We start from the raw sequence: 26,953 nt of genomic DNA, 5'->3' as shown, positions 1-26,953 counted from the left end.
CAGCATTAGTCGTCAGAACCTTCTTAGTGTGAGAGCAGGCCTTTAACAGACACAGCCGATTCAGACAAAAACAACATGGAAGAGATGGGATTTCCTTGTTGCACCCTATCATGTTGCGTGTAGTTAGGACATGGTCACAGAGAAAGGGGGGGGGGGGGGGGGGGGGAGATGGAGAGAGAGAGGAAGAGAAAGTGAGAGAGAGAAAAAAAAAAAAGAAAGAGAGAGAGAAAGCTCATGGAGCACTGGCCTTGGTATGGAAAGGAGAAGGAGCAGCGAGCTTTAGCTTTTTTTGACTGAGTTGTCTCCCGACCCCTGGTCTCCACTCTCCTGATTGCGCGTTTCACTCCCCCCCTTCAACCACGTGACATTATGTACATACTAGCTAGTGAACCTTTAGGACTGAGAGCCGGTGTCCATACTTGCACATGAGAGAGAAGGGACAGAGTAAAAACAAAAAAAGGAAAGACAAAACAAAGCAGGAAAGAAAGTGATTGGTCGAGATTATTGTCCCTACAAACCAGTGGCCATTTTTTTGTGACAAACTACCTCAGTCTGGAAAAGAGGAAAAAAAAAAATAATAAAAAAAAGGTACTTGCTTTTTCAGTTCATATTCAAGTTTTCTCCTTTTTTCAAACGTTCAGGTTTTTTTTGTGTACGTCTCTTTGTATGTGTGTGTGTCTTTCGTTTATTTCCACCATAAAAAATATTGTCAGACTTTCGTTATCTGCTGCTCCTCGTCGAACGGTTCGTTATCGGCGTCAGAGTCTGTGGTGTCCGAGTATCGGTAATGGTCCGGCTCATTGTCACTTACATCCGGCGTGACTGACGTGGAGGTGCTGGCCTCGGAGTTGGACGGTTCTTCCACCGTCTTCGTGAAGTACAGCTTCACCTGCGGGCAAAGACCAAATGCAGTCAATGACTAAGATGTCATGTCAACCATGGTTATTCTTGCACAACACAAACCAAAACCCCACCCTTATTCATACTTTACATACTTACATGTCTGCTGACAGCTTGTTATGGGCAAACTACAATACAACCTCCAACCATCTTTGTACAAATCAGTAGGACAGTGCGAGTGAAAATGAGAGCTAAAGAAACTAGTCTTCCAGTTGGACACTGACAGATAAAACAATCCTGTTTGCATCGTACATTGAAAACACTCACACACACCACTCAAACACAAACAAAGCAGATACATCTATACTGAAAGGAGGCCTCTAATGACAGGTTGACACTGAGGTTAAAATACATGTCCACAGATGACATTCATTTAGCTCGACTCCAAAGGGCACAGAACACAGTTTGTCATGTCCGACGACACTGGAAGTAACTGTGGCCTTTGCTGAAAACCCAGAGTGCCAACCATTAGGCTCATTGGGGACCACAATCAGTCATCGGAGTATCAGAGGTTAGCGGCTCATGTCACCAATGAGTCATCCTCCTCTAAATACATTCCTAGGCTTTCTTCATACAATGACAGACAGACAGACAGACAGACAGACAGACAGACAGACAGAGATTTGGATTGGTGTGTGTTTGTCTGTCTACTGTCCATTTCTTACACAATTTAAAAAGAACTCCAACTCGGATTCCACTGTGCAAACCTACCAAAAGAGCATTACCACACCTGAATGGTAATTCAATAAAGAGCTGAAATGGCCGGTAATTCCAACACAACAACAGTGGGCCCCTACAGCAGCTGATTTCAGGTGTTTTCTAAACGTTGTTGTGCGGGGCCTCGTGAGATAACCAATGACTCAGCAGGCCTGAACACCAGACAGAAACCAGCTTCACATGATATATCGCAGATCACGAGGGCTTCCCAGGAGCTTGGAGAGGATGCAAGTTCCAGTTAGGGGAAAGTCCACAAACTTCCAGACTGAAACTGCATGAGAGAACCCGGTCGTGTAAACAATCAACATCTTCGACAAACACACACACACACACATCCCCAAACGATAAGCACCTATTTCCCCTTTCAGTGTTAATGACCCGACTTCAAACTTCAACTGGGAAATAAGGACGCGAAACAAAGATTACTCATCGAAGGCAAACCAAGAACTGTGATTCCTGTTTCCTCAGAAGTCAAGAAGTCCCCAAAACAGCAGACATTGAGATGAAAAACACTTGAAGTCTTCACATCCTCCTAAACTGACCACTACTAAGAACCAGTGTTCTTCAAGGTGCAGTCCCAGATTCTCATCCGCTTTTTGGCAAATTGGTACTCACGATCCTCTAGCTGTCCGTTCTGAGTGCGCGCTCAAAGAAACAGTCCGGTGATCACACGCAGTCCTGTCACTTTAGGTGTATGAGGACAGGGGTGTCATTTGATTGACTGTTGGGCTCATATCAACAACCTTTCGCCAGAATGACTAACTGTACCTTTAAAAGGTCACGATTAACTACACTGTTAAGCACATAATAGAGATCATAAAAGAGATCAAGCAAACCCTTCCAAAGGCACCAATTCCCTTTTTAAATAACAGTGTCTTCACTCCCAGCTCACACCGTGCTCCAAACGGACCTAAGGCTTACTCACCTTAAAGTTCGGGGAGAAGTATCGGTTGGCCTTGTCCTTGTTGGCCTTGTCAAGGTCGTTCTTCGTCAGCGGCATGATGAGGTAATCCCTGCCGTTCTCCCCCTTCTCCGCCGCCGGGAGGCTGTCCAGGTCCTTCACCAGACCCCCGTTCTCCATCTTCTCGCAGTTCTCCTCTGGTCCGGGGACGAAGAACGTGTTCACCCAGAAGTGGAACATCTTGTCCTGGAGCAAATGGGAACATAGAACGTGGCCAGTGAATCAACTGATAAAAAACGAGAGCGTGTTTCCTGAGCAGTCACAACAACTAACCCAAGAGGAGGCCACACTTCTCTGAGTCTGAGAAATCCATTGAATCAGAAACAGTAGAATGGACACCATGTTCCATGTCAAACCAGGAATAGGAAGTGAAGTCATCGATGAGAGTGGCAACAATGCATTAGGTTTGACATTGAACGTTCCATAAGCATTAATTATGTCATAAAATAAAATGTACATTAATGCATCGAACAACATACAAAAATAAAAAAAACATACAAAAATAAAAAAAAGTTCCCAGAGTGTTCATTGTCCAGTCTGTACATTGTTTGGTTTTCCTTCAGATTGGAATCACTTGTTTATTTAAAAAAAAAAAAAAAGAATAAATAACTGCAAATAATATATAAAACTGTTAGCCACGTACCTTCATCATTTTATTCTGTTTGTGGAAGAACTCCACCTTGATGTCCCCACACACTGGCAGGGGCTGGGGGAACTCGAAGAACACGTACTTGTCCTCGCGTCGCGTGTGCATGGGGTTGGAGGTGTGGATCTTCACCTTCAGCTGGTAGACCACAAACTGGGGATCTGTAGGGGAAAGGAGGACAGAAACACCACCAACGTTAACCACACCTGCTTGGAGGAGTCAACCACTCAGGAAAGAAAAGCTGAGCACAGAAAAACAGGACAAAGAAAAGTCAGATATCGCCAGAATAATTTCTAGATATTTGACTAAACAATTTCATAAACAAATAAAACAAAAACATAAATAAATAAAATAAATAATTGAATAAATAAACTTGGGTGAAGAGCGAGGAAAGGAGGACGGCATTGCTGCCAGAAGTATGAAATGACAGAAAAAGAGCTTTTTGTGTGAGCAAAGACAAGGACATGCTTAAGGCTCTATTCTGAGATTAAGCAGTCTTCCTGCTTTCCGATGGAGGATGGGGCTTTTATAAAGTAGGATGGGGGGGATATGAGAAGGAGGTTTATGGATTTGGTATTATATTATGTATATATAGATATATTTATATATATATATTTTTTTTTTCTAAGTATTCCAACAACATCCAACTGAACCATTTTCTGAACTTAAAATGATGGAGGTAGGGCAAAAAAATTAAAAACAATGATAAAAAGGTAAAAAATATATCAACAAAAAAGAACCCAGAACATGTTGATTTAAAAAAAAAAAAGCTCATTTTTACCCCAGTGCCAATTCCCTTTCCTGAAACCGTGGGGAATCTGCTCGATCTTGTTTTTAACACCAGTCTCCCCTTAGAGAGAAAGAAGGAGATTAAACAGGGTCGTGCGTCCATCGCTTGAGCCCCAAGAGAAAGGGTGCTGGCTGGGATGGGGCAGGTGAGGAATTCTGGGAAAATGCTTTGTAAGTACATCTATACACACACACACACACACACACACACACACACACACACACACACACACACACACACACACACACACTACACACACACACACACACACACACACACACATGCAGAATAACCTAGGGGACTACTTAAGGGGGGCGGGGGAGGGAGAACTGTCCCCTTATCTTGTTTAGTGTCCTTTTCCTGGTCTGTTTCTTGTGCCATTTCCACAAAAGCATAGCTGTAAGCGCATGCCAGCAGTCCAGCCCAATATAGCTGGGCCTACGACAACAAGGGCCTGGGCTAGGTGAAGAGTAGGACTCCACACCACTTGGCTTCTCAAGCATAAACTCCATAGAGTACTGAGCGGACTTCATACTGTTGGATGGTAATTGACTAATGGCCGCTCTGAAACTTACACTTACACTAATTTTGCTTTTGAAGGACAGGATCTTCTCCACTGGTCGAAATTACATGTAGAGTTTTTTTTTTTTGTAGTCAATTGCTCAATCTGTCCGACCTGGTGCGTTTAAAGCAACTGGACTTTAGGGGTGTGTGATGTAAGGTCTTGGAAAATGGATTGTGTGTGACTGTAGAGAACTCATACGTGTGTGTGTGTGTGTGTGTGTGTGTGTGTGAGAGATTAGGCGAGCCAACAGTGTGTATGCACACGGGTTTGTCTAACAGTGTGTTCATAGACTGGTTCTACTCTGCAGGGACACATATAAAGAGGAGTGCCAAAGGATGACCCGCTCCTCAGACACGGTATCCAACACAACAGAGGAGACCCATTGTTGTCACTCTTCTGTGTGTCTCTCTCTCTCTCTCTCTCACACACACACACACACACACACACACACACCTCAAGGAACCCAGTCCAAGAGCTGAGCGTGGCTCTCTCCACTCAAGTCCAAGGACTTGGCAAAATCAACTTTCAAAAGGTAAGCACTCCAAGTCCAGTCTACTGAGCATATAACCAAATACCACCCTGTCCACAGGTGATGAGAAACACATCAGATATAAGAGATAAGAGTCTGGCCTAAATGATCAAACACATAAACACAACATTGCTCTGGGGCTAATGTCAGTTTTTTTTTCTTTGCACAGGTAAAAGCACATACTGCATGCAGACGTTTCAGACCAGAGAGATCAACAGCAGAGAGAGAAAACAAGAGCGACTGAGGGAACCTCCCCTCCAAAAATGCCCGAAAACTTTCAAATCGGCGTTTAGCAGACATAACGCCTGTCAATAACTCAAGTGTGTTTACTTTCTGAATGGGGGGAGGGGGGGGGGGAGGGTCTGGGTGGATAATACCATAGAGAGAGGTAAGCTACTTACTGCAGTTGCCTCCACTAAACATTGGCACAGTCTCAAACACCATCTTGTGAAAGAGCAACGCCACAGGCTTGTACTCCAGGTTGTTCTTCAGCAGGTAGTTGTAGTAGTGGACATAGCGCCTCTGGCTGGGAATAGTCACTCCCTGTGGTTATGGGTTAGGGGAGAAACACACTTATTAGGCGTCGAATATACACATCACTTATAAACAGTTAACACATAATGGGAAATACATGTGTCCAAAAAAGATGTACTCATCACACATAGCTCACAACCTAATGAATCAGCTTCCTAGCTTTCCAGAATCAGCTGCTGATTTGGGATCGTTCTCTCTACCAAAACAGCAAGCTCTACCAGGACCTCATTTCTAGTCAGGCACTTAAGCTGGACGACCGTCCTCTGCTCACCTTCTTGTCTGTGGTCCGAACCTCGCCGTAGAAGTCGAGCGCCTCCTGGGACTTGAGGAACTTGCCCCGGTGGAGCAGGTAGGCGCAGATCATCACGCCGGTGCGCCCCTTCCCTGCTTTGCAGTGGATGGCCGCCACATGATTATCATCCTCGCTCAACCACTTGTCAAGGTCTTCACAAAAGGGCTTAATCAGCTCCAGTTGTGGAGGATTATGGTCCTCGAAAGGGTATTGGGCCACTACAAGGAGGAAAAAGAAGGGCAAATCTGCCTTAATACACCGGTTGACTGAAAACAAAAGAGTTTTTTTTACAACTTAACAGTTCATAAAGTTCACTGATTCAATGTTTGAAGTACATTACTTACCACGACAATTAAATTTGGTAGCATCATAATTTCTTTCAGCGCATCTGGGGACAAGGAAAAGTACAAAACATCAACACATAATCGCAATACACTTACAAAACTTGCATCCAATGTAAATGAAGACAATACTGTACTCATACTAGAACTAAAGACTAGCTAAGGCTAATTGAGATGTAGGGGAAATGATCCTGCTCTTATCTAACCACATACAGCTGGTACAGTCTTGTTATCACCAAATTGTTTAGCAATCAAAATGAAAAATGGATACAAGAACGTTCCTTCACTCTCAGTGCTATCTAGCCTATACACAGGTGTAACATGGACAGAGAATTCACAACTTCATATGAGCTTCAATACCAGAAGTAGTATGCAATGTATACTTACAGATTATAGATTTTATAATGATTTTTATGCTTGGAGTCTAGAAACCTGCAGAGGGAAAAAAAAGGAAACGATTAATGTTTTACTCCGACACACAGTGTTAGAGAAGTATCCTCTAAAACACCTGTAAGCATCCTACAATCGTCACAACTGGTTACTGTGGTGAACATGAATAGAAGAATCTCGGCCCCAGACGTCAAGAGTAGCCTGAATGAAATGTAGGACTGTTTACACATGTTTACAGGACTACATCTTCATGAGCACATCATTTAAAGAGACTACCGTATTTTCCGGACTATAAGCCGCTACTTTTTTCCCACGCTTTGAACCTCGCGGCTTAAACAACGATGCGGCTAATTTATGGATTATGATACCTGTGACTGTATACGGTGGCTTTGTGTTTACGGTGGCTTTGTGGAGCTAGGATGCTAGCATGGATGCAGCCGCATGGATGCTTAGCTCCACGCGATTTCTCAGTATCTCTCAATAACTTAACTAATGTCAAAATAACCACAGTCTACCAGCGTAGACAGAACACAACTCAAAACACTTTAGAAAATAAAATAAAAGTTTACAACAATACAAATCCAGTCTTCAAGTTCTTTAGCTCACTGGTTTCAAACTAGCGTCTGTCTTCAATCTAACGTTCTAGCTTCTGATTGACTCTTGCGACTGTGCGCTCTTAAAGCAACAGTGCACTTATCTAACTGGCAAAACTAACTATTGTATTAGTTTTGATATTCATTTTAGCCTGTGTAAAGTTAATTTGTTTCAATGTTGCGGTAGGCACCTGCGGCTTATAGACATGTGCGGCTTATTTATGTCAAAAATAATTATTTTTAAAAAATTTAGTGCGTGAGGCTTATATTCAGGTGCGCTCAATAGTCCGGAAATTACGGTAAAGCATCAGAAATAGAAAAGCATAAAAGAAGAGAACCATATTACAACTAATGCTAAGGAAGAACAACCGATTAATTCAATTCACTTGTATATTTAAAGCTCCAATAACAATTGAAATTGTATCTAGGCATTCATTTAGATATTGATTAATTCAACTAGAGTACTTCACTGGTCTCAGAAGACACTAGTTTTACGAAACTTGACTAGACCGTCTGTATCATGGTACTATCCAAATACTATATGATGTGTTGAAGAAGTGTGGTGGCCACAGTGCAGTAGATTATTTTTCAGGAGAAAAGCTACCAAACTGAGGTTTTGGATGTAACCTCGTGGTCCAGATAAGGATACTTGGCACACCATCCTAGATAACTATTTGGTTTTGGATGTAACCTCGTGGTCCAGATAAGGATACTTGGCACACCATCCTAGATAACTATTTGGTTTTGGATGTAACCTCGTGGTCCAGATAAGGTTACTTGGCACACCATCCTAGATAACTATTTGGTTTTGGATGTAACCTCGTGGTCCAGATAAGGATACTTGGCACACCATCCTAGATAACTATTTGGTTTTGGATGTAACCTCGTGGTCCAGATAAGGATACTTGGCACACCATCCTAGATAACTATTTGGTTTTGTGTAGGGCTGCCACACTGATGTTGGTAGTAAACAAATAATTAGATGAACTTCCTCTTGGGAGATGAAGGCGAGATACGAAGAGGAGAAACACTATGTGACGTTGCCCTCGGGGTCGGAGAGTTTTTAAGATCGGTCTATTTTGGGGAATCTGAGGAGAAGAGGACTTACCGTACAACATCATCTATGTTGTTTCTGTAGACCCCCTCAATTCTCTGGGCAGGAAAGCCCATAGCGATTATGTTTGGATAAATATCTGAGTGGCCGTTAAGGGAAAGCACAGTAAGTAAATGACCTGCTGGATGTCTGAGGACAAAAGCAGATAAACATGTCAAATCACAGTCACAAGAGGTAGCCTATAACCCAACATTCTCAATATGATACATATAGCCTATTTTTTTCAGACATTCACAGGCACGGTCATGGACACATCCTGAAATGTCTGCTCCCTGGATACCTTAATGTAACGAGAGGGGTCTAAAATATGCTACTGCCTACAAGGATTCTTCATCTTGGCAGAAAATCCTAACAGAGAAACTACTGTAACTTCTTGGAATGCATTCTTTCAGACGCCATTACGAATTCAAATGACTACCCGAGAACACCCCCCGAGTATCACCTAACGGCATCACCTATGGATCGCAGCCTGCGCACACACACACACACACACACACACACACACACACACACACACACACACACACACACATTATCGCTCACATAATGAACGTCATGGCAGTGGGTCTGAATCACCGCAGGTGCACTTTGGACATCAGCGATCTCCAGAGGACAGGTTGGACATCAGCAATCTCCACAGGACAGGTTGAAAAAATCTTATCTGTAGGAGCCTTTGTTAGGCAATGAATTACAGCACATCGGCTGAGCATCAAATTGGCCTGCTTGAAACAAACCGATGTCCAATCCTGTGCAGATTTTAAAGGGGAGTTCAAACCAGTTCATTTCTGCCAAATGCATGCTTGCCTCAATATGGACACATTCGAGGGGCAATTGATCGTCTCAATTCATTTGCCATCTTGTTCACAAAGACAGTCATCATTAGAGGTCATCTCAAGAGCAGTCTGACTGATGTGAATTTCAAGACTCCATATTCCAAAGCGTTGACGAAGATGCACAAGTTTGGCAGTCCTGAACCTGGGTGGGAACCAGACACCGTATCAGGGGCTAAACAGACACATTACGAGTCACACACATTTCTTGACAGCCAAGCTCTTGCCTTGATCGTGTCAAGGCAAATTGCAGCTCGTTCAACAACGTCCATGTGACCCACACAGAGTGCCACTGACACGCAGTAAAGATAAACGCGACAGTATTTTCATGTGACACACACAGACTACCAATCAAGTATAGATAGAAATTTCTCAAATTCCTGCCCCGAAGCAAATTAGCCATTACGTTTTCAATGCACAGAGAGCAACTGGTTAGACATCTTCTTGCACAATTCATTGAAGTGCTTGTTTCTTTGTGCGCAACACGCATGCTTGCATGCAGGCATGCATACACATGTCTAAGAGTGTCATTTTGTCCGTCACGCAGCAAACACACCACCCAAGCTTATCTGGATGAAGAGGCACTCGTTACAAACAAATAAAACCCGCTGTTGGTTAAACCTCAGACAGAGCCACATGTTCACAGTGGGCTCATGGCGTGCTTCAATGGCGAGTTTGTGAGGTGAAACAACGCTGGTGCACTTCACTGACGTGCGAGTGGTGTGCATATCTACATTCACAACTATATTACAATGCCTCGCTGAGAGCCAACTTTGCAATGAAATCGGATATTAAAATGAACTGGCAAAGCACACAGTCTGATCAACACACATTACAGGTTCCCCATTGCCAGACCAAACCCAGCCCAGCCCAGCCCAACCCAACCCAACCCAACACTGGTGTCAGCCACCCCCTCCTTGACCAAAATCACTGCATTGTTTTGGTAAGGATCGCATACATGCAGGATTTACATCATTACATCTTAAGACAGTTGACCAAAAGCATCAGGGTTTCTCCTTTACAAGGAACCCAACTCCCCCCCCACCTCAACCCTGAGACGGCTCGTCTCCCCCAGTGCAAAAAACACACCACCTTGACTAAAACCCCACCGCCGCCACAATTACTACCATGTCTCTCCCTCTCCCCAAGCAATCCATGCTGGTCCAACCTGCACTCGAGGGCTGGGGGAATCAGCCGGCCGGCTTGCTTGCGGTAATGGCTAACAGATGGCCAGGGCTGTGAGGACCTCTGGAGTAGACCTCTTGCCCCAGCAGCCCACACAGAGGCACCTTATAAATCACCCGCTGCCAGGGGTCCTGGGTCGAGCCCCTCGCCCACTCTCCCTCTCTCCATCCCCACTAACTCTACCCCCCCACACCCACTCTCCCTTTCTCTCCATCCCCACTAACTCTACCCCCCCCCACCCTGGTCCATTCCTCACCATCCCCACTAACTCTACCCCCCCCACCCACACCGGTCCATTCCTCACCATCCCACATCCTGAGAATATCATCCTGACACTGTTGTACTGTTCTCATTCCAATCTTTAACCGTCTCGTTCTCAATCTCTCCTTGCTGGGCTCAATTCCCCCCCTCTCAGCCTGTGTGCCACTCTCAGCCTGTGTGCCCCTCTCAGCCTCTTATTGTCAGCGCTCTTCATTTCTCACATTCAGACTGGGCACAGGCCTTGGACGCACACTTCACCATTGTCCTGCCTCGCACAGAATACACTTCTGCATATCAGGATTGACCACACTGCAAACACTGCACAGATTACTGAAGACAGCGGGAAGCAAACGCAACACAAACCTACAACGAGGTGATTCCCAACATTCCACTCTAATGCCTTCTATTCTCACTCACACACACACACACACACACACACACACACACACACACACACACACACACACACACACACACACACACACACTTGTGACGGCCAGACAGTTCACACCACGCCAAGCCCGCTTTCAAGGACTTTGACCAAGCCCCAGAGCGAGGGACAATCTCTCCCCGACAGGCCGTGGGTTTCGAGGGAAATGAACATCGCCAGTGACTAACCAGCGTGCCCAGGAGGTCTGGAGAGATGGACACAAGTTAAATGTTAACAGAAAGGTTTGCCTTTGTGTTCGATTCCCATTGCAAAATTTGGAGTCGTCTTCTTGTTTCGACCAGAAACAGGGCTTATTTAGGTTCTTTTTGGTCAGTTCTTGAACTCTTTCTAATGGTTCTGTTGTAAATCATCCAAGACTAATTCAGCAGGATTTGTCTGTTTCACCCAACCTCTTCAACAAAAGCTAGTGAGCAAGATGAAGAGCTATAAGAAACCATTCCAAATCAAGACATTCATTCTAATAAAACATTTTTTTCCCCAGACTGTTGACATAAACCCATATGTCAAACTGCACATCATGATTCCTTGGGTCATGTATGTACACCATGTGTTCTCACACACTTCACAACAGTTCATCCTATGTTATTTGCACCACCTGTTTTTCTTTTGTAAGCATTTTCTTTTGAAAACATTGTACCGTACAGTTATACTGTGTAACTACACACTCTAATGCTGCACTCTATTGTTCAACTACTTGCAATTCCGCACACAGAATACATCCTGTATGTTGTAGGGGTGCACACTAGAAACATCAGTCTGTTCAAACACATGTTTGCATATGGGAGATAAAAGATGATAAACTCCCGTGGAGGTTAAATCGCATTGTAATGTACATAATATCAACCATATGAGTGGCTGCCAAAATCTATACAGCCTACTCTACACAGCTTTGTGGCTTCTAACTCTGCCTGCAACATTCAAATTTGTTGAAATATCATGGACATGGCACTATGTACTGTTTTGTTCGGTTTCGGTGTAGGCGTTTGCTTAAATCTTGTGCTAAGGTTAAGCCACAACCTGCATTAACGGCTTCTCAGTGGGTTAAACTGTGGTTGAATCACACTCTTGTTTGCTATGGGGGTGGACACAAAAAAAAAAAAAAAAAGAGAAATGCTTCCAGTTTCCGATGATGACAAATGCTATGTTTTACAAAATATATTTTAAACAGCACTTCAAATTAATCTGCAATGTGCAAAACAATTGTTACACTTTCCAGTTATTTGCCCTCCCTAGCCTCCCCCCCCCAAAACGGTACCATGCAGTTATGCATCTGTCCCTCCACCCACTTTCTCACCTTGTACTTTCTCTGCCCACTCTGAGCAGAACCCACACTGAGTCTCTACAGAAGACCCTAATGGTATTAAATCTCACACACACACACACACACAAGTGGAATAGTTTGATGAAACTAGTCACTCATACAAATGATGCTTGATCACATCAAGGACCAGGACCAACATTTAGGCATTCATCCCAGACATACACCACCCTTAGTGACATGATGCACACATTCACATTCTGTTTGATCCCAGACATACACCACCCTTAGTGACATGATGCACACATTCACATTCTGCTTGATCTCCAGAACTAGGACCCGATACTGGTACAAACCATGAGAACATGCATTACGTGCTGTTCCATAGGTATGCAAAACCACATCATTTTTTTCTTGTTTCCTCTGTCTTAATATGCTTATATGCAAAGCATCAAGCGAAGCAGAAATGAAACTGAACTGTGTGTGTGTGTGTGTGTGTGGGCATGCACACACTTGGAAACAGGCAATGTGCACCCAACACATCGTTATATGATTGCTACCAGAGCACAGTAAGGTGATTCAGAGCTCCTGTCTTACTTTATTTCAGAGGCAGCTATCCTGGTGCCGTCTCATGCCATTGTTCAAGCAGTTTCAATTTGTTAACGTAAAAGGTTTCAAATTGGACCTTCAGTTCAATGGGAACTAAACCATCAATGGCTGTCCAATGCTGTCAAACTGCTTTTAACAGCCCATCAAAAGCTTCATGAGACACACTTAAACACACTGAGAACTGAATGCTGAGAGCATGGGAGGGATACAGCTGAAGATCACTGTTCCCTTAATACCATGCACATTTTCTCCCTATCTTCACAGACCATGTGAGACGAATTGCTAAGTGGATGACATGCACTTTACAGATCTCACATGTTCGTCTTTTACTTCAACAAGCTATGCAGAGATGACAAAGACCCCCTTTGCCCTGGTCTATTAACAATAGCTCTGCGCACCGATTGACAGACAGACACAAAAGATTTCAAACAGGAACTGATACTGTTCAGTTCGCCTCAAAATCCTTACTGTCTGGATTTCAAATGACCAACAAGACAATGCTTGTAAACCGGCGTATTTGAAAATAGGTGAGGAGGTAGCCGACGTGCATTTTGTGCAGTAGTTTAGGTCGTTTCAGATGGCAAAACACTAGCCTATTTACTGTTCCTAGAATAAAGACAGGTCAGTTTCTTTTTCATGGCGCCGTCTCAGAAACAACTAGTGATGTCAACGCACCAATGCCAACGGGCAACATATCCACCACCGCATTTGTAGTATGAAGACAAAAAATGGGCGTCTGTCAAATCACCATGGTATAGTCACAACACAACACGCATTCAGCAAACCTGAACGTTTGAGAACAACTTTGTGTACAAAGTACTGCAAAAATCTGTACTAGAACAACACCACAAATGTGGATTGATTATTGGTGACTGCAGAGCCACAGAAGTTCAGACATGTCCTTCATCACCTTCTATGAGAGTCCCTAGGCTCCAATGAAACAACATTACCAAACTACCACAGTGCTGTTAACATTCAACGTGACAAGCCCAACGGACCTACACAACACAGTTTGTGTCGATATGGTGTTCTGTGCCACATACAACCTACCGCTCAATAATGATTCAACACACACACAGATACATGTCCAATAAGACACCAACACACTTGCCTAATCACCACCTCACTAACTGCTTCATTGTGCATACACAAATCATCAGCTTGGCATGTTCAAAATGCAACAGAGCAGGACTTTATCTCTTGTGGTAGGATCAGATGCATATAGTTTGATAGCTTCTTATGCCAAAAGCACACAAATCATAGAAGTCCGATAAATCAGTGACAACAGAGGGGTATTCCATATATGTGGTTTAGTGACAAACCTGGGGAAGTTAACTCAGAGTAAGTGGTAAACCTCCTAACAGACCAGCCCTATGGCTTCATTTTGCTATAAGAAAGAAGCCAAAGGGATCTTCTATTAGGGGGTTTACCGCTAACTCTTAACCAGGTTTTTCACTAAACCTTTTTCACTGTACTTGAAATACCCCCCAGCTTGGAAAACCAAAAATTGAGAACACATTAGAATCCACCTTGACTGTGAGAAAGCAACCATTATGGTGACGCCACATAATTATTTGTGTCCACTACACAGCACTGTACAGTCCCACACTCTACAGGCATATATATTTGATCATATTCACTGCTCTTAATAGTTAATTTCACAACTAAGAAGAAAAAACATGGACATGACTATTGGTAATCACAGCAGCAAAGGAGTCCCTGTATTCACATACATACATAAAGAATTATATGTATATATATAAATAAATGTATACTTCAACCCTCCATCTGTTCATCTGACCACGTACATCAACAGCACCAACATTACATCATCGCCATCCAGAAAAAAAAAAAATCGACCAACACCACATGATATCCATATTTTTTTTAAGGGAAATAGCCGACTGACTCTTATCATTGTCGATGCAATATGTAATTCAAGTGCTATATTACCCACCATGCAAGGTTGATTTCCCCCCAACCGCAAGCTGGGATGTTATTTTATGCACGTTGATGATGCAATGGTTCTTTGTGTAGCTGGCCATGATTGTCAATTTAATCTAATCCAGTGCATTATGTAGGCCAACAGATTTGAACGCATCATACAATATAAACCATTAGTTCAACCTCCTCAGATAAGACTAGTCCCTACAATTGGCAGCTAGCATACCACAAGTAGACCACAGCGTTAACCGACTTCAGATTTCATTCCCTCAGATAAGCTAAGGCTGGTGGACACTAATGTTTTGCCCTACCAACCAGGACTAGTTAATCAAGTTTACAGAGTTGTCAAAATCAAGCATTAATGAGCAACACTAGTCTGCAAGCTATTCAGCTAACTAGCTAGCGTAATGAATATACATTACCTTACTGGCTAAACTGTTAAATCAAACCAACAAGCACTGTTAGAGAACGCTGGCTGACAGCACTGATAAAGCTAGTTGGGCTAGCTCCAGTAACCATTCGCAAACAACCATTAGATGAGAAAGTTGGGTGTTACCTCTTCATAATAACGTATAGTCAACGTTACATCTAGATAACGTTAGATCAAAGATAAAATGATGGACATTTGAATAAAGGATACAGGTCAAGTCCAAGTCAAATCCATCTTCCTGATATCTTCTCTTGTTTCTACTAACAAACTCCTTTATTTTCGCAGCCATGGCTGTGACAGGTGTCCTTGAGTTTGTCAGGTTACAATAAAGTATTTTTTTTTATTAAAATGCCTTCGCTCCCTTTTGGTTGCTTGATTTCGCAGTCCCCTTGGAGTGAATGGTTATGTCAGCTAGCTCCTGCTAGCTAACTGACGTTCAGGGCTATTTGCTAGAATGGCTTCTGCTGCTGGCTCATAAAGGAGGGCCACCGCAGGCCCGGCTTCCAAGATCCCACTAACTGGCTTGCAATCCTCCAAGTGAAAAGGTAGACAATCCTCCAAGTCTCGCACCGCAATAATCTGAAAACACGCCAAGTCTCTGAGACCGCCGCAGCCGCCGTGATTGAGCTGCAAAGGCGGAGAGGATCCTCTCCGGCGGTCCTAAGCCAGAACTGTGACAGACGACTTGCTATCTGCACACAAGTACTGTGGCTTTGGATAGCGGCTGGTTAGCTGGCTAGCTCCATAGTTTGCTAGCACGTATATTCTTTAAAAAACGAAATTTTAACGCTAAAATATTTCCAATCGAACCATCCACGGTTTCAAAATTCCAACAGACGTGGGATACATTGACAGCCTCCACCTTGATGGTGAAAATTTGCTACTGTGTTTTTGACGAAATCATTTTCAGCGATTTCCCATGCATGCCCCCTTTCCTTTTCTTGTTTCTCCCCTGCTAACTCTCAAACTTCCATCATGGCTTCCCATAGAAAAAGGTTAGGTTCGGTCTTAGTACTCCTCCGCCACAAATAGTTCCCTTAACATGACGTTCTTGGGTATACTTATGGAAAGAGGATGCCAGATATCACGCATTTATTCAATATCTATGGAATTGATGAAAATAAAATATACGATCCTGTGAAAATCTGAATGAAATGTAGTTTTACATCAATGAGATTTCTCATCGATGGCGGAGGGACATGTACGCAACACACGCGATCTAATTTCTCTCCCGGAGTCACGTGTCAGTAACTGGGGAAGTTTCCAATATTTTATCTGATTTTCACACATTTACCGTAACGCTTTATTTGCAGCATGCACTGTGTGCCATGGTATTGTCGTTCTTTTGAGGGCCCCTTTTTAAATAGTAACTCGTACCGGGTTGACAGTCGAATTATCAATAATGTATGTATTACTAGTCAATTGTGAAGTGAACGATTGTTAAAAAAAATCTGAGACTGGTAGTTCAAATGCTTCATTTGACTAACCTGCAATGGAAGCCAGGAAACTAGAGAAGTGCTTACGCAAGCAGAAAAAAAGTAAGTCAGTGCGCCAACAGTTAATGGCGCGCTGGTGTGATTTTGCTCTACTGCTCTGGTTGTGAGTTTAGAAATATTCATTTAAGTGCGGGATACACATCACATATCAGTGCTGTAAAGTTTGTGCAGCACAAACGATTTTTGCTATCTGTATAAGTTGCTCTTTTCCCCCTTAGCAGGGCGGGACAGAAGTGGAATGTTCTAGCCGTGGCAGAAAGTCAACTATCGATTCTACAGCGCCATCTGTCCGGAGTGTTGCACACGCTTCAGAAAAATGTAACGTTTACAGTAGTGTGCAAAACTACACTTGCCATTTAATTCACACACATTCGGGCATTGAATACTCACTTAGATTCACACATGTTTGACATCCTTGTGATTATGTTCAAATGCACAACGACAAATAATTTACACACCATGAAATATGAAACATACCATGATCCATACTCTGTCAAAACGTAAAAAAGAGAGGTAGTGTGTGTGCACAAGTTAGCTATATGTTATTTTAGTTGTTATTTGTGGGAAGAAGGCATTGATAGTCTATTGGCATGTGGTTCAATGCCATCTACAGCTGACCTATTAAGGCCTAGACATTGTCTAGACCCCCAACCCAACCCCCACCAGTGTCATTATGTGTAGACCAGACCCACTTTCATATTAGGCTGCCAAGTAGCCAGTGTGTTCAGTCATTTATAACTGCCACTGGGCGAAATAGGCAAAATAGACAGAGATATTTTGACTGGATACTTTTTATGCTGATAATCTTTCCATTACGGAGTTCAGACAGGTTCGAATATGACTATAAAACTGACACCATATATGCCTGTAAACGAGTCATATAAGTGGATATATAAGTTTAAATATCCCAGAACCTTTTTGCCCAGTGTGCAAGGGCAGCCATTACATTTTACTTACTTACAGTATTAGGTATATCTACATATATATATATATATATATACTGCAATATACCTAACACTGAATATCAGAGCACTTGCAACATTTCTGAGAACTATGGCAAGTATGCTTACAGATTGTAATTTTAAATCAAGTGTTAGTAATAACTGAACATGTTATGATCACATAATCAGAGTTTGATCATCTATTACTTTTCCTTCCTGAAAACCCCCCCAGCGTGATCGGCTTTAACTGGTTAAGATGATTGACCAGCTAGCTTGACCATCTGAAGGTATGTTTCAGCATGATTTTTGATGGTTTAGCTGGTCATACCAGCTAAGACCAGTTAAAACCAGCGACCAGCATCAGATAGTTTTCAGCTGTTTGTGATTTGTGATGGTTAACCAGCTAAGACGAGCTAAAACCATCTTTAAAGCTATTTTTTCAGCAAGGATTTGTATTTATAAGATGTCATGTAGTTTTTGTATTTATTTAATTACACATGGCTCTTCTGAGATAACCAAGAAGGTGAAATGAGAGCCTTTACCCTCACACATCTCCTGTAATCCTTGTATGCAAGATTGGAACTACTTTTAACCAATACTTCATATGTAAACAGTGGAGTAGAGTTCATTTCACAGGCTGGACTGCTATAAAATCTATGATTTTTGTTTTCGTTGTTTATGATGAAGATGTCCTTTACTGGCTTGAATCATGGTGATTGAGAATGTAGGTTTACTAGTAATTGAATTGTTATTGACAAACTGCCAAGTCATTCCATTTGCTACAGTGGAACCCTACCACCAGACCAATGTACGATGCCCTGAACTGATGAATCATCTCGCTCCGGTACTTCAGGTGGCGCTAGAGAGCCACAAAATGGAAGAGCAACGAACATACCCATTTTTGACACGAAGGAGCAACATTGCGGAGGTGAGTATCACGCAACCTCTTGTAACGACAGTCGGTGAAAATGAAGACTTTTTTCTGCATTGAATGTATGTGATCCTCAAATAAGATACTTGGTAATGAACTCGGATGTTGTCTTCAATAAATACTATACTGTTTTAGATGTAGTAATATGGCACAGAGACTGGCAACTGGAAGGTCAACTGTAGCTAGCAAGCAAGCACCCGTTGCTAGCTAGCTAGGGAATTTCATAACACTTCTAGCTCACTCTTCATTCGTGTTATGGTGCATTAGAACGATCTGGAAACACAACAGCTTGATATGGCGGTCAAGTTAATAGTTCAAGACCGTTGTCAACATGTTGATAAGTGTTATGGTAGACCAAACCTGCCTAGTTAATATTATCCAAGTACATTTCGAATGCTAGCGAGGCATATAGAAAACGCTAGTCCATCCTCTGTATACTAGCAGGTTAGTTATAGATAGGAAATGTTGGTCAGATGGACACTAAATTGAACTGTCCTTAGATCCTTTAGGATCAACCAGTGTCGTGTAACACAAGCACAATCTACTGCTTAGGTTGCTCGTTGTTTGTGTTGACTGCTTCGATCAATGTAACAATAGAGGAAATGGAAATGAAAGAGAAAGGGAAGCTAGTAAGCGCTTATAAAGTAAAAGTAGGATTGCTGACTCACTAAGAAGAACACACTTGATTTTGAGGTGCCATATGTCCAGGTGTCTTGCGGAGTCCGTGTTTTCTTTTGTAGTGTCGTGGTGTGACATCAGAAGCAACAGTGTTATGTTGTGGTATTAAAAGAGGAACGGGCTTAGCTTGTTGAACTGAGAACGAAAGTAAACTTTTACTATCAGGCATTGTATTTTTGGAAGTTCATTAAGCTTTTGTGACCTAAGTTTCAATTCGCCTTCTATTTAGTTGAACTGTTATTGGTACAAACTGGCCTGTTAACATAGAAGTGTGTTGATCGCTATTTTTTCTCATTGTACCCTTTTGTGGATTCTGTATTCGCCTAGTAGAGAGCTTTGGTCAACAAGGATGGTACTGAAGGAGATTCCAGCTGACAACATTGCCAGACCCCTGGGTCGCAATGAAGTCATTGGCTTACTTTTCCGCCTGACAATCTTTGGTGCAGTCACCTACTTCACCATCAAATGGATGGTGGATGCTATCGATCCAACCAGGAAACAGAAAGTTGAAGCGCAAAAACAGGTAAGAATGCCAATGAATACAAACCATTCTGCAATTTTTGAAATATTGTCAAATTGTGCTTGCAACTGCTTACTGTATCTACATACCATTTAAAAACAATGGCAGTTGGTTGAGTGTGTTGAGTGCATCATAGGCCCCCTTGAAGAGCTTGGTTGTTAAATGTGAAACTACTTTTGTGTAGGCAGAGAAACTGATGCGACAGATAGGTGTTCAGAATGTGAAACTTTCAGAGTACGAGATGAGTATTGCTGCTCACCTGGTGGATCCGCTCAGCATGCAGGTAAGATTAAGACATATTCTCTTTCTCTTTGTCATGTTTCATGGGCATTCCTAGGCAGGCAAACCAAACATGGTTGTCTGCTGCTGTAACCGACTTGGGCTTTATGCCGATTGACAATATAAAGATACAAGCCACGTTAAGGGACTGATTGTTAATAAGCCAATATATTTACTACTGTGTCATAATGTATTGTCACTATTTATTTACAATAAATGCTTTTCTACTGATTGTAATTGAATAAAATGTAGTTGCAATTAGGCCAAACTGTGTTGTAAAATACTTAACAATGCATTTCAATTCATTTCAAATGAAAAAGGAGTGTCGTTTTCTTTTTATTGAGTACTGATCACAACAAACCCTGTTCTGTTTTGACAGATCACCTGGAGCGACATCGCTGGCCTGGATGAAGTTATCACAGAACTGAAGGACACCGTCATCCTGCCCATCCAAAAGAGACACTTGTTTGAAGGCTCCCGTCTCCTCCAGCCCCCGAAAGGTAAGGATCCCCGAGAGACTGACTGTGCTCCGCTGGAGTTTGTGTTCTATGAGAAGGCTTTCATGTTTTGATGGTTGTGTAGTCTGCAACAGATGGAATGCTTTGGCTCCTCAAAATGAAGGAGGATATTTGAGATGAAAGACAAAAGATTTTTTTTAAAGTGTCTTGTCATGTTCCCCTCTCATGTGTTAGTTAGTTGATGAAACCGCATCCTTTGTAGGTTTTGCTTTTGAATCACTACTGTTACGTGCACGGCTCAAATGCATGAAACATAAAGGGGAGGCCACGCAGAATTTATAATAATAGTAATAATAAGGTATTTATTAATTGATACAAGGTTATATTTATATAATAGTTATAGCAAAAAGTGTGGTGAAAGTCAGTGTTATGAATAGAAACCAAAGATGTAATGTAAAGTCAGTTCAGGGTTAAAGCAAAACAAACGACGACGACAATCCAAAATCCAACGACAATCCAAAATCCAATCTCTATTCAACGACCAACGATAACCAAATGCAGGGAAGACCAAAGCTCTCCTGACTGCCGTCTGATCAGGGCTTTTGTAGCCCAGCCAATCAAAGACACATCTGTCCTCCATCACCTGCTGTTGAGAAAGAGAGAGAGAACAGGCATGCAAATATCACAGGGTGGGGGCCTAGACCCGCCAGGGTCGTAACACTACTGTTTATTTGTTCCGTCTATTTCCCAGCGACGGACATGAGCATTCTCTAAAAACTGCAAAAATCCCACATTAGCACTTGTACAGATTAGAATAGGCTCATTACATACACATTGTAAATAAATGTAAGACCTCTGTGCTGTAGTCATGCATTCTGTGAAAATAGTCACAGTTACAAAGTTTGGTGGCAAAACAGTGTATTTATCTGTATCATTTAGCATATAGCTGAACAGAATATGTGTGCTCAAGGATATGTCCTGGGTAGGCCTATAGAAGCTGTGTTCTACATGTCAGAGATGGCATGGAGTCTATTAATAACCTCTGCCAGTTTTTATCGATGTGATGGTATCAAATTACTGGTAACAGGGCGTGATGTTGTTGCTGTTTCAGCTAAACCAGGACACCATCATGTATGTACTACCAGAGACATGGTTTCATGAAGGAGGACACGCGTTGATTAAAAAATATGCTAAGGAATAAAGGTTCCTAATACTCCTCCATGCCTCGCTGTACTGAAAATCTTATGTCTACCTATGATGACACACCTGACTGAAATCAGTATAGTTAAAACACTAGCTTAGTTAGGGTTGTACATTTAATCAAATGTGCCACTGGTGAGCGTAGTCAGGTATGCAGAGAAAAGAGAGGTAGAAAACAAAGGAGGGACCAAGGACAAGGGTTCAGAACCACCATTCTAGGGAAAAATGTAACTAAATGACTAAATAGAGACCCACTGTGGCATAGAGGCCCTAACCCATTGGTATTCCCCTTCAAGGTGTGCTTCTGTATGGCCCCCCTGGTTGTGGTAAGACCCTGATCGCCAAAGCCACCGCCAAGGAGGCCGGGTTCCGCTTCATCAACCTGCAGCCCTCCACACTGACGGACAAGTGGTACGGCGAGTCCCAGAAGCTGGCCGCCGCCGTCTTCACCCTGGCTATCAAGCTCCAGCCCTCCATCATCTTCATCGATGAGATCGGTAAACACGCTTACACTGACCGAGGATTACACTATTATGACATTGAATTCCCTGTCAGAGATCAATAAAGTCCTTCCCATCATATCCTATCCTATCCTGTCCTGGCTAGAATACGTCTGTGGTAGTAAGAATAGAAGGAAGATACTTAAAGTGACACTATTATCTGATTTTGTAGCCTGTAAGTACATGTGGTCATGCGCAATGTAGCAACAATCTGAGGTAAATTTAGACTACACAGATGGCTGACTACATTCTCTGATTCTCAGGTTTGGATTTAGGAAAATAACTTTCTTAATGATATGCATAAGGTTTACATGTATTTACAAAACTCACTTTCACCGTCTGTTTGCCAGACTCCTTCCTGAGGAGCCGCTCGAGCTCGGACCACGAGGCCACGGCCATGATGAAGGCCCAGTTCATGAGCCTGTGGGATGGGCTGGACACCGACTACAACTGTCAGGTAGGAAAACTGTGGCTCACTTGCTAAGTGTTCCTGTGGTCCAATTGATAGCACAAGGTGCTAACAACACAGAGGCCATTGGTTCAATACTCATCCTAATAAGAAAAAGAAAAAAAGGTATACCCATACTAGACTGTTAGTCACTTGGGGAAAAAAAGTGTCTACCAAAGAAATAATAACCAGTAACCGTACAGTTGTACACAGAAGCTGGGGCACCCCTGAGCAAAATCCACATCCTGTTGATTATTGAAGTGAAAAGAGGTAAATACAAAAGGACATTTATAATTGAGGATTTCTTCAAAGGTTTCAGCACTGTGACTTTTTATTTAATTAGCTTAAAAACAGTTAATTAAGTTTTCTAAAATTTGAAAGAACATAACATTAACTTGTTAAGCATAATTTAACTCATTAGAACTTTTAAAGCAGGTCAAGAGTTGTCATTCAGTATGATCAGCTCATGGCAACTCCAGAAGCTAATGAATTTTCTGACTCTTCACATGTTGTGGCAACACTCCTCTCACCAGCTGACAGAGAATCTGAGTGAACCTATCTGATGGCCACTAAGCAGCAGATGGTCTTAAAGAGATATCAAAGCATTTCCAGCTTGCTGTTTCCAGTGACTGAAATGTGTTAAGAAATGGCTGTTGAGGGTAACGGAAGTAGAAGTCAAGATGAGATCTTGAGGACCGAGAACACTTTCAAATAAAACGGCATGTCTGCTGGGCCGAAAGGCCAATCAAACCCCTCAGGTGACCCAAAAGACGTGCAGGAAGATTTATCTGAAAAAAAAAAATACACCATGACGTACTTAAAGAAATGCAAATAATAGCTATTGGAAAGTCCTGGAGTCCTCAAACTTAAGCAGGATTGAAAAGCTGTAGGTTAATCTTAAACATGATGTGCATGCCAGACAATTCATAGATCAAGAATAAATATGGTGTGTAATTAGTCTTAACTTCATGCACATAAAGACCAGGTCCGTGTATGTGATGCGAGCGTAAAGGACAGTATATGTGAGTGGAAAAGCATCCGTGTGCACAAATGCGGTCTCCTGAACACAGGGCTGAATGAACCGAATTCAATTTCTGTCTAATATAAAAAGAAGACAAATCAACACATTCTCTAGTTGGATGAGCCAGCATCTTTACCAAGCCACCAACTGGACCGGCTGGACTGGAGTGTGGAGCGTCGCAGTGATCAAACCAAAACAGCCAATCAAAGGTCATGGTCAATATTCAAAGTGATCAGCCGCTGTTCCTGCCTCAACATTCAACTTGACGAGCGAGTGTTGAGCAGTTGCGAGCACGTAGGGAGGCTTGATGGAGCGTTCATCACAATCCCGTGCTCGCAAGACCGCATTTGTGCGAGGATGCTTTTCCAATCACGGATACGGTTCTGTGCACTTGTTTTGAGAGTACTTAAACGCCTTATTTAGCCATCTACAGAAATTATTTGAGAGTACTTAAACGCCTTATTTAGCCATCTACAGAAATGATTTGAGAGTACTTAAACGCCTTATTTAGCCATCTACAGAAATGATTTGCAGGCTGTGATCTGCCAAAGGAGTGTTACTGACTTAGTAGGGTGTCCAAACGTTTGCACAGGCCACAAGTACTATTCAATATTTTTTTTCCTTCAAAACTAGTGTAAGTATTAAACACTAAATAATACTAAGTATTAAACTGGCAGAGCCTGATTGTTTAATGTTTCTTTCCTGCATGGGTTCTATTTACTTCTTTCACTTTAAAAAAATCAACAAAATCTGTCATTTCTACAGGGGTGCCGAAACTTTTGCATACAACACTAAGTGTTAGTAGGACCAGGGGGGGAGTGGGTATAGATTGACCACCTGATGGAGTAGCCTAATTCATCTACAGTTGTTATATAAAGGGTCAGTGTCTGCATTCATTTCAGATTTGAACTTGAATATACTGTATGTGAGAAGGACTTACACGTGTACTTATTTGCATATTATTTGTGTGAAAGTAACAGAAAATGTTATGCTAGCCTGACTGACTTTGAATAATATTTGACAGCGGCCTCATGTTTTCATTGTATTTGATTATTTGCTAACATGGATGTCGTTCTTCTCGTTTCTATGCTCTCCTGTCTCTGTCCAGGTCATAATCATGGGAGCCACCAACAGGCCCCAGGATCTAGACTCTGCCATTTTGAGGAGGATGCCCACCCGCTTCCATATAAACACACCTGTGAGTACACTCAAGACCTAACATGGCTCCTGAAACGAAAAGTCAGACTTTCCTCGTGTCACATGTGTGTTAAATCTGCCATGTCATGTTTCATTAGATAGATGAAAGAAAGTGGATTCTTACTTTTCTCTGTTCCTTCTAGAATGTCAGACAAAGAGAACAAATCCTGAAGCTTATCCTGGAAAATGAGAACGTAAGTGTATTGAGTATTTTGTTGCACTCAATTTTAACCCCCTTTATTATCCTCCTGTCTCAGTAGCCTCCAGATAGACTGGGTTAATAATGATAATGTTCAGTAATGTGTATGTGACTGTTTTGTTACTGATCCAGGTGGAATCGTTGGTAGACCTATGCGAGATTGCCAGGGAGACGGACGGCTTTTCAGGAAGTGACCTCCGGGAGATGTGCCGGGACGCCGCGCTGCTTTGCGTACGGGACTGTGTGCGCAACAGCTCAGCGAGCTCCGGTGACAGGTAACCATAGAAACCTCTCCCTCCCTCTTTTGCATCAATCGTTTAGAGGTTAAAATCAGAGGAGCACATCTGCCCTGCAGACGCACACACTTCCATTGGCGGGTTGGTGGGCCTGCCAGCTGATCAGATACAGCGCTTCAGTGAAGTGTAGCTGGCGGGAAGGGCAGGGGAGTGTGCTGATGAGGGGTATCACCAGGCTCAGGGCCGAGCGCTCCGTGTCCACTTATGAGAACTTCATGTTCCGACCGCACGGATGCAACACTACATTAGAAAAAGAACGTTTGGTAATGTTTTTCATTTCTGAATACATTTTTATTTTTTTTAAACAACAGAATAGCAACTAAAGAAAAGAAACTGACATGCAACCTTCTGTCATTCATGTGTTTGCTCTCTTTCAGACTTTGGATTGGCAGAGTTTCATTCTTTATGAGCCTCTGCATTGACTAGGAAATAGGGTACAAATGAAGGAATGAAATGAAATCTCTTTCTCCCTCCCACTCCCATCTCTCTCTCCCTCTTTTTTTTCTTTCTCTCTCTCTCACAGCAGTCTAGAGCTGGACTTCATGCGCCCCATACAGCAGCAGGATCTGCGGAAGGCCGTCCAGAAGATGAGGAAGTCCAAGACAGCTGGGGGCCAGCCTGTGCTGCTGCACGCCGCGCTGGACTAAGTCTCCCGAGGACAGACATCTGCGTCCCCTCGCTGGGAAGAACCTTTACCTTCATCTTATTATCTCTTTTTTTACATACATATATATTTTTTCCCCTCATATCATACTGGGTTATGGTCTTTGTCACTGGACCTGCTTGTTTCAAGTAGCCACATGCTTCTCCTCACGGCTATTGGAGAAGGATTTGGGCTCAATGCCTTTTTTTCTTCTCCAAATGTTTTGCCATCCAGCCATCCAGCCATTAAATATTGCTTTTTTTTATACTGGGGGTGGGGGGGTGGTATGAAGAGTTTGAAAACTTGTAAAATTAGGGTTTCAGAATTCTAGAATGCTGTGCTTGGAAGCTGTTGAAGTGCTTAGGCAGTAAGGTGTGCCACCCCATGGCCACTGTGTGCATGTGCGTTCATGTCTGCTTTTGCATCTCTCTACATGACATGGGGGCACGTCCGCCTACCGATTAGGTTCCAAAACAGGTGATGAATTCGTAATGGACCAAGTCCATTGCATAGATGACAACAGATTATATTGTTTTTGTTTGTGTGTGTCAAGAAAAAAATTGTAAATTTTACGCATCCTGATATTGGTGGAAGTTCCTTTTGCACTTGAAGTGCTTTAAAAGTTTACATCAGTTATGGCCTCTTAGTCTGTAGAAAGATAGGGTTTAAATGATGTAACCCGGATGAATATGTTGATAGTGTAGTATTTATTTCTCATGAGGAGTGTCTGTCCAGCTACTGGAGGGGGAAGTATTGTGGATGTTTTGTATATTTGAAAGGGTTTCATTTTCTTTCTGTCTTTGCCA

At 42.6% G+C, this 26,953-nt stretch overlaps 2 protein-coding genes across 8 annotated transcripts; one reads left to right on the top strand and one right to left on the bottom strand.

Annotated features, from left to right (window-relative positions):
- Positions 1–6: 6 nt before the first annotated feature.
- ptenb (phosphatase and tensin homolog B) lies at positions 7–16,347 on the bottom strand. Of its 2 annotated transcripts, XM_042705596.1 has the most exons (10): positions 15,551–16,347; positions 8,367–8,451; positions 6,663–6,707; positions 6,279–6,322; positions 5,914–6,152; positions 5,510–5,651; positions 4,006–4,074; positions 3,222–3,385; positions 2,543–2,764; positions 7–889 (listed from the first exon to the last, which is right to left on the bottom strand). In XM_042705596.1, the coding sequence occupies exons 1-10, from the start codon at positions 15,627–15,629 to the stop codon at positions 710–712; spliced, it is 1,269 nt and encodes a 422-aa protein (XP_042561530.1). In that variant the 5' UTR covers positions 15,630–16,347; the 3' UTR covers positions 7–709. The 2 variants fall into 2 exon arrangements, with proteins under 2 accessions (XP_042561530.1, XP_042561531.1); XM_042705597.1 differs by lacking the exon at positions 4,006–4,074.
- Positions 16,348–18,616: 2,269 nt separating this feature from the next.
- atad1b (ATPase family AAA domain containing 1b) lies at positions 18,617–26,939 on the top strand. 6 transcript variants are annotated; one of them, XM_042705599.1, is made up of 10 exons: positions 18,617–18,705; positions 19,717–19,909; positions 20,091–20,189; positions 20,565–20,685; positions 22,140–22,340; positions 22,694–22,800; positions 24,921–25,010; positions 25,153–25,203; positions 25,341–25,483; positions 26,028–26,939. In XM_042705599.1, exons 2-10 carry the CDS (start codon positions 19,736–19,738, stop codon positions 26,149–26,151), a joined length of 1,110 nt encoding a protein of 369 aa, XP_042561533.1. In that variant the 5' UTR covers positions 18,617–18,705; positions 19,717–19,735; the 3' UTR covers positions 26,152–26,939. The 6 variants fall into 6 exon arrangements, with proteins under 6 accessions (XP_042561533.1, XP_042561532.1, XP_042561534.1 ...); XM_042705598.1 differs by having other exon boundaries at positions 18,630–18,705; positions 19,714–19,909; XM_042705600.1 differs by having other exon boundaries at positions 18,686–18,770.
- The last annotated feature ends 14 nt before the right edge of the window (positions 26,940–26,953 follow it).

This window comes from Clupea harengus, unplaced genomic scaffold (genome assembly GCF_900700415.2).
Source record: "Clupea harengus unplaced genomic scaffold, Ch_v2.0.2, whole genome shotgun sequence".
NCBI lineage: Eukaryota > Metazoa > Chordata > Actinopteri > Clupeiformes > Clupeidae > Clupea > Clupea harengus.
The sequence above is the reverse complement of the archived record's forward strand: the minus strand, read 5'-3'. Positions and strand labels throughout refer to the sequence as shown.